The sequence below is a fragment of the Ictidomys tridecemlineatus genome, chromosome 12 (assembly GCF_052094955.1).
Source record: "Ictidomys tridecemlineatus isolate mIctTri1 chromosome 12, mIctTri1.hap1, whole genome shotgun sequence".
In the NCBI taxonomy this organism is placed as follows: Eukaryota; Metazoa; Chordata; class Mammalia; order Rodentia; family Sciuridae; genus Ictidomys; species Ictidomys tridecemlineatus.
In genome coordinates this window covers 41,929,347-41,940,642 of record NC_135488.1, presented here as the reverse complement: position 1 = coordinate 41,940,642, position 11,296 = coordinate 41,929,347, and the positions used below count along the sequence as shown (strand labels likewise).

The following is an 11,296-nucleotide window of genomic DNA, read 5'->3' as shown; positions in this document are numbered from 1 at the left end:
CATTTATTCAAAGTGACAGACACAATTCTGGTGGACCAAACACACCTGGCCAATTCCCTCTGGAGCTTGTGTTCCAGAAGATGATATTAGAAGGAAAGGGACTTCCCTTCCCATGTGCTTGGTGAACATGGAAATTCTGGTTTTCAGCAAGGAACTCACTTCTTTGTTAAAGTTCATAAAAATATGCCAAAATATTTTTAAATTCAGGGCTGTATGCTTTATGTCATGAATATTTCAGTTCTTATTTTCAAACATTCTAGTTAGCATAGATGCTGGGGAGAATCTTTAATTATAATAGATAAGAAAGATTACATTTGCATACATGCTCATTGTCTTAGTCCGTTTGGACTGTTTTAACAAGATAACATTAAACTAGGTGTTTTTTTTTTCAAACAACAGAAACTTATTTGTCACAGTTATGGAAATGGAAAGTCTGTGACTGAGGTTTTGGCACATTTGATGCCCACTGCCTGGTTCACAGAGGGTACCTCTTCTCCATTTCCTCACATGGTGCAAGGACCCCAAGAGCTCTCTGGACCCTCTTTTGTAAGGGCACTAATTTCATTCATGAGGACTCTGCTCCATGTCCTTGTCACCTCCCAAAGCCCTACCTTCTAATGTCATCACGTTGGGGCTTAAAATCGCAACATACGAATTTTGTGGGAACACAGACATTCAGACATCTAAAGGTAGAAACACCAGACATACCCTAGGGAGTCTGTTATCTTGCCAACAATAATACTTCACGTAATTCTGTAGGCAGAATAACTGTGACAAAATACATGGAAAGTTTTTTGTGAATTAGCAGCTGAGGCAGAATTAACATTTCAGCATTACCTAATACTAAATCAATAAAAATCCCTGCAGAAGAGTCAAATGTGCTTTCTTCTACTGACCACAGACGATAAGGTCTCAAATGGAGTACAATCCTGCCACCTTGACTCGAACAAGCCCTTCGTGAGGAATTTGCCAGTTTGATTGCTGTGGTGGGTGGTGATTCTCCGAGTAGCAATTATAGTGACAGAATTCATCAAGACTAAAAACAGAAAAAAAAAATATGCATGATTAAACCACTATCAAATGGAAATTTTGACACGGAAACATGGGGGGGGGAATGAGGAGTTTTCACTTTGGCCAACTATGAGGAGTTTGACTTCATTTTGAAGTTTAAATGTTATCCCCCACAAAAAAATAATAATCTAAATAGAACAATACGACTTGGAACTTCCATAAGTCTTTATGAGATTTTTCACTCTTTTCTGGGATGAAGGTATTTTTTTTACTATTTTTGTGCTGTAGGTGAGAAGCAGGAACAGAGATCATTCAAGATAATCCGTTTAGCATCCAAGTCAGAGGCAGCGTGCGTGGCTTCTCACGAGCACTTGGGTTGATATTGAATCTACATTCTCCGATTCCATGCCATTCAGGGAGAAAGGGGACATTTCCAAATTGAGCTCAAGAGAGGCCTCAGTGGTGTGTGGAGGGTGGTTAATTCCATGTTCTACAATTTAAAAGAATTTTTAAAAGATTTTATTAGAGGAATTCTTGATTTAAAGTGGTACTTCAGGAAGTAATCAACTGTTTTACTGTCATATTGAGATAATAGCTACTTCTCTGCCTGTATAAACTCAAATAATATCCCTGTCTTGGCCTCCACACAGGAGAACGAAGCATTTGGGATCAAACTGACTAGAAAGAGGTCATTACAGCTAAAAACCCACGAGACTCACCAAAAGGAAGAGAACACAGACGGATCGTGGAGATAAGTGGCAAATTGTATTAATATCGGTTTATTCCTGATTACTTGGTAAATGAGAGAGAAGAAGGAAAAGTGAGTAAGTAAAAGGAAGTAAGAGAGACCAAAAGAAAGGGGGATGTATTCAGCCCGCGGCTGTCAAATACAAACATGTCTTTGTTATTTGAAAATCTCCAGTTAATTTGACTAGTTTACTCAATTAAAAGAAAAGTCATTTTAAAATACTCTTGTCATTATGCTTCCTTTGCTGATGATTTAATTTTCTATCTATTTATAAAATCTGTCAAGATATGGAGATGCAGAGTTTTGGCTCTTATGGTGTTTAATCATTAATTTCAGCTGACCTGTTAGGATGGTGCCAGTTCACCTTGGTGAACACACAGGACCATGATAAACAGCCCACTCACCTCCACTGTCACAACCATCACCACCACCACCATCATCACCACCATCACCATCACAGTTACCACAGCTATCCCCATGACTACTACCATCTCCACCACTGTCTCCAATTGACACCCTCACCACTCTCACCTCACTGTCACCACAACGACCACTACCACCACCACTGTCACCATGACTACAACTCTCCCCATAACTACCAACATTCCCACCATCATCTCCATCACCACCATGACCCTTACCACCATCACTATCACCAATACCGTCATTACCACCACAATCACCATCCCTACCATCACCATTGTATTTCTTCACTTCAGAATTAAAATTAAACAATACATCTTTGTCCTGGCCATTTAAAATGTCATTTAGAGTTCCATGCTTTGAGTAGGGTGTGATTTCTTTGCAAATGTAAGAATAACTTCCGACTGAGATAGGAGGGGCACTAGCTTACATGGAGATGGTCAAAGACAAGGCGATTTTATGGAACTGGTTACACAGGGAAGCTCTGCCTAGAAAATCATTAAAAATCCAATTTTAGTATAGGTGCTGGCCAAAGTAAGCACTTAAGGATTATAATCCAACAGAAGCAGCAATCAATATGTAAACTGAATGAAGTCTTCTCCTCTAGTCCATTGTGGTCACTCAGGTCTTTGAATAGCAACACAAAATTGCTGGAAGCCCTATCGTATATACCATGGGATCCTTGTACTTTCCTCTATAACCAGATATTCTGAAGGGAAAACAGAAGACTCATTTCCAGTCTGTTAGGGTTTGGATGTGAGGTGTCTCCACCCCCAAACTCACGTGTGAGACAATGCAAGAAGGTGTAAGAGAGAAATGATTGGGTTGTGAGAGTCTTAACCCAATCAGTGATTTAATCGCCTGATGGGGATTAATTGAGTGGTCACTGAAGAGGTGGGCTGTGGCTGGAGGAGGTGGGCCTTTGGGGGCGTGGCGTTTGGGTAGATATTTGTATCTGGCAGCCAGTTCTCTCTGCTTCCTGATCGTCATGTGAGCTGTTTCCCTCCGCCACATTCTTCTGCCGTGATGCTCTGCCTCACCCTGGGCCCCAAGGAAGGAGCCCGCATTCCATGGACTAAGACCTCTGAAACGGAACCCTCGAATTAACTTTTCCTCCTCTATGGTTGTTCTGGTCAGATCTTTTAGTCACAACAGCAAAAAGGCAGACTAAAACAGAATCTCAAAATTTTCTCACTATTATCTCACACATAATGGCTTACAGGCTCCCTGGAGCCTCTTCCCTCAGAGATGCAGCACCCTTCCCTCTTCTAGTAGCCAAAGCTATTTCAAGAAATAGTCCCTCCTGAAGGTTTGGCGACATTAAAGAGGGTGCAGCGTTGCCAGATGGGATAGAAAACAATGGGAATCTGAATGCTGTGTTCTCAAAGTCTCCTAACTCTCTGTCATCAAAACACTCCCCTTCCTTGGATCCCAGCCTGCGATCGTGTTTCTGGGGTTCACTCTCTCTGTTAGGACCTTTCTCCTTTCTCATTTCGGAGTCCTTTGGTCCCAGCATGATTTCTTCCTCTCTGGCAGTCAATGGTCAAATTCTAGATTCTTTGTTCTCTATTATATTTGGCTAGGATAGACTTAATTGCCAGGAAGAAATAGAATCCAACTAATGAATACAATATGCTTCTTACTTAAATGGAAATTCAACTGTTAGGTTATCTCAGAGTTGATTCCATAGCTCAGCCACATCATGAAATGCCAAAGTACTTTCTTCTTTTCAGCCCAACATATTTAGAGTATTGGCTTTTTACTCTGTAGTGATCTGAATGTTTGTGTGCCTCCCAAATGTGCATATTAAAATTCTGGTTCCTGTTGGATGGCATTAGGAAACGGGGCCTTTGGGCCATGATTAGGTCAGGAAAGTACAGTCTTCATCAATGGGATGAGTATTGTTATGAAAGAGATCCTGGAGAGCTCTTTCACTGCATTTCTGTCACGTGGGGATGTAAACAGAATTTGACAGTCTGAAATGCAGAAGAGGGCCCTTACTAGGTCCCAACCATGCTGGCACCCTGATCTCCGACTTCCAGCTTCCATAATTATAAGAAATAAATTTGTTTTTCATTAGTCTTCTAATCTCTGGTACTCTGTAATAGAGGCTTAAACTGGATAAGGCACACCCGCATGCTGGTGGCAAGACAGCTGCTATGGCTCCAGGTATTGCATCCATGTTTTTATGGCAGCATAAAGCAGTACCAAGTAAGTCCTTTCTTTTTCCAATCTCATGGAAGGAAAGCTTTCCCAGAAGCCCTTTCACTGGGCAGGATGACATCACATGGTTCTGGGAGTCTATGTGCCTAGCAAAGGAAAATGGGACTGGTCTCACTGGTTCACTTTTGTTCTGAACAAAACATGGACTCCAGAAGTAAAGAAGCAAGAGGTATGACAACCAAAAATGTCTGGCACTGGGCTTATGCTTTTCTTAATCATAAAAGGCTATTTGCTATGGTTTGGATATGGAATGTCCCTTAAAATCTTGTGTATTGAAAACATGGTCCCCAGTGCAGAAAGACTCAGCCGTGGGGCTCTTAGGCAATGATTGGATCATGACGTCTCTGAACACTTGCTGGATTAATCCACTAATAATCCAATAGACTACTGGGAGGTGGGACTTGGTTGGAGGAAGTGGGTCATTGCCGCAGTCTGGCGGGGCACAAATCACGAGCCACTGAAGCAGGAACAAACTTTATTTCTGAACTCCACCAGCACACTCCACACACGCTCCCCGGGAACTCTCGCGAACGCCACGCGGTTCCTCCAGGAACCACCAACTGGAAATCCCTCCTCCAGCACTTCCCCAACCAATGGGAACTCTCCAGGAATCCCCGCGAGAGCTCAACGGGAACTCCACGGGAACTCCGCGAGAACTCAAAAGTCATCATCTCAATGGCTCGCTGGCGTCACCTCTCAACCACTACTTCTGGCAAAAATGCCATGCCTCATCCCGACTCGGCTGCGGCCCTCAACAGGTCATTGGTTTATCTTCTTCCCAGTCCCTTCCTCCACTTGCTCCCCTGCTTCCCCTGCCCCGAGATGAGCAGCTTTGCCTCATCATGCCCTTCCACCATGACATTCTGTGTCACCTCAGGTTCAGAGCACTGGAGTCTGCCCTGTTATCTCTGAAATGGACCCGAAATAAACCTTTCCTCCTCTAAGTCGTTCTTGTCATGTGTCTTGGTCGCATCAATAAAAAGCTGACCGACCCGGCTTTGCACCAGTCAGGACATTTTGTTCCCGTCTGACCTTTCTTTCCTCTCCCTCTACATTGCTGTTACGTGTTCTCAAGATAGATCAGCTTCCTCCACATCAGGGGAAGCATACTGACCGAATGCCTCCTAATTCTGCATGTTCTGCCTCCAGAGGATAGAGGAACGGTGTGCTGTGTTTCGCAGGGCAAACTAAGCCCCACGATAACGTAATAACCAGGTCTTGGCTTGACCCAGCTGGGGTCAGAGGTGGCCATCCCCAGACCCACCAAACGCAGTGGAAGGCTGGGATTTATTCAGTTGAAGCTAGGTGCATCCCAGGACTCATTTAACAGTGGCCTGAGAGGCCATATCTTAGAAGAAAACAGAAGGTCCTGGCCTGGTGAAAGGACACTTGCCAGGAGAGTCGAAGAAAGGGTTGCCAGGGGTCAGGACTGCAGACCTCCATCACAAGCTGCCTCCCACTTCCCAGCCTCTACCCAAAGCAAAGGGAACCACTGTCGTCATTGTTTAAAATACTCTCGCGCCTTCGCCAGGGCTCCCTAGAAAGCAGAGGCTGCAATTAAAGCCTCTGAGCTGCAGCTTCACTAGGGAGGACAGTCCCTGGGAAAGAGGGTGAGGGAAGGAAGGTGGAGAGTGGATCTGAGAGGGTGTCGCCAGGCTGTTGTGACTCGGTATCCTGCTCAGGTGATGCTCCGTCCTGGAGAACCGTCTCTGGCCAGGCCCTATGAACTAGACTGGGTCTGAGAAAGGAGGGAGGGAGAAAAATGCACATACCTGTCTTCCTACTGTTCAAAGTTTTGCCACCAGGACATTAACTTCCTTCATTGGACTTGGGTCCAAGTGAATCCCTCTGCATCTCTTGCCTCAGGGAGAGAAGGGCAGCCACACAAGTGCAGGTGTGAGGTGCAGAAAGGCAGCCACGGGGAGTCTGTGGTGCTGGCGTGTCTGGTGGAGCCCAAGCTGAGCTGGTGACATGGGTGTTGTGAGAAGGATCCTAAAGTCCATGCAGCTGAGCTCACCCAAGGTGGGGTCAAAAGGCGTCGGAGGCAAATACTCCTCTCCTTCTTCCCACTCTAGGTAAATGTTCTCTGTGAGCATCCTGTGTGCAAGGTGCTTCCTGAGGAGGAAAATACCAAGAAGAGGACAGTGTTTCTGCACAACCACTCCCCACAAAAAAAAAAAAAAAAGAGCATCATATTGGGAAGGCAAGATATGTACTTATGCAAAGATAACTCACAATATGAGCTAACACAGTGAAAAGATATGTCACTGCAAGTAATGAGTGCATTTATTCTTTTGCATATTCAAAAACATATATTGAGTGTCTATTATCTAGCAGGCAAAGGGGGATTTGAAGATTCGTGGTTTCAGAGATCTTAGAGCACAGTCATGCTTTCCATTAACATTTGAAATCATTAGATGCTTTTAAAACATCTCAGTTAGAATTTATATAATATTTGTACAATAAGATCTAGATTCACTTCTCTTGAAGAGTGTAAAGAGGTGGTTTTTCAAGAATATCCATGAGTGAATGAATGTTAATTCTTCCTTGAAATACTTAATATCTGGTTGGGAAAAACCCAGGATGATATTTTGTGGGTATGAATAATATTGTAAGTGTGTCTCACTGCCAGCCATCCTTAGAACCATCCCAAGTGAGTAGGGGAAGGGAATGGGGAAGGAGACAAAAGGCTGATTTGGAATCTCCGGTCCTCCACTTACCAGCTATATGATCTTGGGCCAATCCCAATCTTGTGGATCTCAATGTCCTTGTGTACAATATGGACATATGTCACACCTGTTTCAAGGAATTGCATTATAATAACACCTTACAACTGTATAAACCATTTTACAGTAAAAAATCCCTTCCCAACATTTAGACCAATGCATTTTGTATAACACTTGATCCTCCCAACCATGAAAGAAATGAATATTAGAAAGTGCTTTGTAAATTTTGAGGTCCATTAGGTTATTAAGAGGCTCTTTTAAAGTCAAAATAATAAGTAAACTAATTTAACAGCAATATGATGTCTTGCACTTATAAATCATTTTTTAGAGTGCACAAATTTAGATGTGGATCCAGGTCCCCATTTGGACAAGGAGGACAGCATATGGCAGAGGTGGGCCCTGCAGTCTTCACCCACTAGATCCATGCTCCAAGTTCCACATCCACCTCTCCATTCACCTGCTGAATGTATATTAGCACTTTGAATTTAAACTGTGAATTTCTTCCTTGCATCTTAATTCTGCCTTTACTGGCATTCGTTTATAAAACATGACAACATTCTTATGAAAAAGTAATAATTTTTCCTCTTCATGCTTTATAGTTTTAAAACAGAAGACTGTTGGGAATTCCTTGAAATTTCAGAGCAAATTATTGGCACAGGCAGAAGGGGGAAAGACCCAAGACAAACAAACAAAATTCCTTTCCACCAGATCACAGACTCTAATGGCATCATTGAAATTCCACTGTGAATTCAAGCTACATAAAATTAAGAATTCTATACTTATAAAGAGCTTGGGAAAATTAAGACACATTTATCACTACATTTCAAAACTTCCTAAATGCAAGAAATTATATTTTTTAAAAAAAGGTTTAGCTCATTTTTCATTCAGTGGGTAATAAAAGTAGGACAACAAATTGATACAATCAAGCCATCGACTCAAAAATACAATCTCTCGTGCCTCTCAGGTTTTGCAGACACACTGCATGGGCCCCCTTAATTACCCTTTGACACCTAGGAGAGCAAGGGTTTAATGCAAATAACTAGCTTTCTTTCTGAAGAAAACAATGTTTACTTTGCATTTCAAGCTGCAGTATAATACGAAGGTTATATTTGCAGCAATAATCATTCTACACATTCTGACTTCTTTTTTTTTATGTTGGAGAGGGTTTTAAGAGCAGTCACATATTTATCCTTTACTGGTACAAAAAAAAGTCTCACTGGGCATGGTAGCCCACATCTATAACCCCAGTGGCTGGGGAGGCTGAGGCAGGAGGATGGCAAGTTCAAAGCCAGCCTTAGTAACAGCAAGGCACTGAGCAACTCGGTGAGACCTTGTCTTTAAATAGCATACAAAATAGGGCTGGGGAGGTGGCTCAGTGGTTGAGTACCCCTAAGTTCAATACCCAGCACTCCCACCCTCCTCAAAAAAGGGTTTTCAGTTCAGGCAGAGGAAATGAAGAAATTTTTGCTTCTGTTTACCCATCCATTCATTTATATAATAATTGAATGCCTACTCTGTGATCTAGGCACCGGGGATGCAGCTGTGGGAAAGATATCTTTGTCTCATGCCTTATGTTCTAACTGGAGGTGAGACCATAAATATCACTAGTAAGCCCATAATAAGAAGGATAAATGTTCTGGGTAACAATGAAATGGAGAAGGAGGAAAAGAGCTGGGGTTGTCCTTTAAATAATGTGGTCCAGAAAAACCTCACGGAGAGGGAGGCATTTGAACACATTCTGGGTGTGGGGGTAAGGTGACTTCACTAGTATCTGTGACCAGCTGTGACTATCTAGTGCAAAAAGAACACAGGAAGGAAAAGGAGGTGAAGGAAGAAGCCCAACTTGGGGGTAAGTCTAGAATGTTTCAAAAATTGCACAAGAACAATGGAGCCCCACGGGAGTAGAGGAGCGAGACAGGCCTCCAGGAGGAGAGGTTATGCAGGCACACGATGATTCAGGGGCGACCAGTCCTGCGGGGCTTTGCCTGTGCTCAGAGTGAGATGGGAATCACTAGGAGATTTTGATTAGAGGAATGACATGATCCCACTGACATTTTAAGATAGTAAGAATGCAAGCAGGGATGCCACTTGGGAGGTTATGGCCACAATCCAGATGAGATAAGAAAGTGGCTTGAACCAGGGCGGGTAAGCAGTGGGCATGGTGAGAAATCGGAGGATTCTAGATCTGTTTTCAAGATAGGTGCAATAGAGTTCATGATGGGTTGAATCTGGAGTGTGAGACGGGGGCAGGGGTGCACGTCAAGGATGACTCTGGTTTTGGTTTGTGCACTGAAAGTCACAGTTGCTGATAAGAGAAAGAGTGGGGCTGGACTGGAGCTGTGGGAGGAGCAGACATCATTAATTCTAATGGCACATTAGAGATGTCTACTAGACACCCAGGTGGGGGGACAAGTAGAGAGCTGGGCTTACCCATCTGTAATTCAGAGGGGTCATCAGGATTGGAGATTTAATCCCAGAGGCTCAGGAGGCTGAGGCAGGAGGATCACAAGTTCCAAGCCAGCCTCAGCAACTTAGTGAGGCCCTAAACAACTCAGTGAGACCCTATCTCTAAATAAAATATGAAAAGGGCTGGGGATGTGGTTCAGTGGTAAAACGCCTCTGGGTTTACTCCTGGGGACCAAAAACAAAACAACAAAACAAAACAGCATGAGATTACCAAGGGAGTGTTAAGCAGTTTGAAAAGTACAGGGAGGTTCCAGAGTCACATCTGCACACTCCAACATGAAGAAGGGAGATGAGAAAAAACAGGAACAAGGAGGGAAAAAAAAAAAACCCTAGGAACCTGTGAGCTGGAAGCCATATGAAGAATGGACAGGTCACCTGTGATAAGTACTGCTACTAATAGGTCAAAGGAAGCAACCTCTGAAAATGAATACTGTGTCCAGCCAAGTGGAAGTCACTGTTAGCCTTGTCGATAGAGTGAGCTTAAAGCAGGACAGAAGACCATTAAGAAAGCTTGAAAGAAGCCTGAGAAACACTGGGCAACAAGAGGCAATGCCGTCCATGTATGTTCTTCCTTCAGCTGGAAGACTGTGTGTATTTGAATTTAGATCTTCAATCACTATGAAGTGTTACTATGTTACTATGTTATGGCCAAAGCAGAAATGTGACCTTGAAATATATATATAACAATGTATATTATATGTAACATATGACAGATATGATTTTTCAAAAACAATTTACCCAACCCTGTCATCTACTCAGATACAAGTGTAGATAAGATTCAGCCAAGTACCGTTAAAACCTAAATCCAAAGGGTCACGTTTCCATCGCCATCTTCTATCACATTATCTTGCTATTTCAGCAATGATATTGGTGATTACATATTGGCCACCTGCCTAAATGCTGGTTCGAATCTATCATTTAAATACATATTATAGTAAATAGCATCATTGTGCAAAAGCCAAGAGGTATTTAGTGGTTGGTGTTTCCTACCTTTCCAAAACACAAAGAAGCTCTTTTTGGTCTCCAGGATGCAGGTGTAATGTTGGGAAATGCCATGAAAATTCCACCAGTGCACTTGCCTGGGAAAAAATAGCTGATTTTTTAAGTTATAAAAACATGCTTGCTCTTCCATCTGAGTGGGTGGATGGAAATGGGTAAAAAAAAACAAATGTACCGTTTCCAGCTGATCTGTTTATGTAGTAAAACCTTGAAAACATTTCAAAATAAACAGTCCTAAATAGTTAGACTAATTTAAATTTTGCTCTGAAATGTTTATCGGACTTACTTATTGTTTTGCATTGAACCTTGACCTGTACATATGAAAATTAGATTAAACCCATTTCAGTACATTTAAAATTTATCTTTTCAAAGAGTCACTTGCTATGGATACGCGGTCAGGAAAAACTCAAATAGCTTCTTAAAATCTTAAGTGCAATGAATTTGGGGCAATAAAAAGAATTTAGAAAACATGAATGGGAAATGGTAATGGGGCCACATATATACCTCCCCTGCCACACCGAGTGTCAGACAAATGTGGATTATTATAGAGAACCTGCACACAGTATCTGGAGTTGAACTTGACTTCACAGTGTCTACTACTGCAAAAATGGTTTCAGTTACAGCTGGAGCTGTTTACAGAAAGCTATTTCAGTTTTCCTGCACTCAAATTAAACAGTTGTAGAATGGAGTGCTTTCAAAC

General features: G+C 42.5%; 1 protein-coding gene across 2 annotated transcripts in view; it reads right to left on the bottom strand.

The window, feature by feature from the left end:
* Nucleotides 1-270: 270 nt before the first annotated feature.
* Nucleotides 271-11,296, bottom strand: part of LOC120884833 (uncharacterized) — a 41,708-nt gene continuing 30,682 nt past the window's right edge. The window contains exons 2-4 of one of the 2 annotated variants that reach the window (XR_013428778.1): nucleotides 7,126-7,201; nucleotides 6,178-6,520; nucleotides 271-1,036 (exon numbers count right to left, since the gene is read on the bottom strand). Coding sequence is in view for 1 of the 2 variants with exons in the window: in XM_078028733.1 (XP_077884859.1) it covers nucleotides 6,268-6,520; nucleotides 7,126-7,201 (329 nt within the window). In the remaining variant the exon portion in view is untranslated. Of the gene's footprint in view, nucleotides 1,037-4,863; nucleotides 6,521-7,125; nucleotides 7,202-11,296 lie in introns of those variants that run through there. The other variant, XM_078028733.1, reaches the window with a different exon arrangement.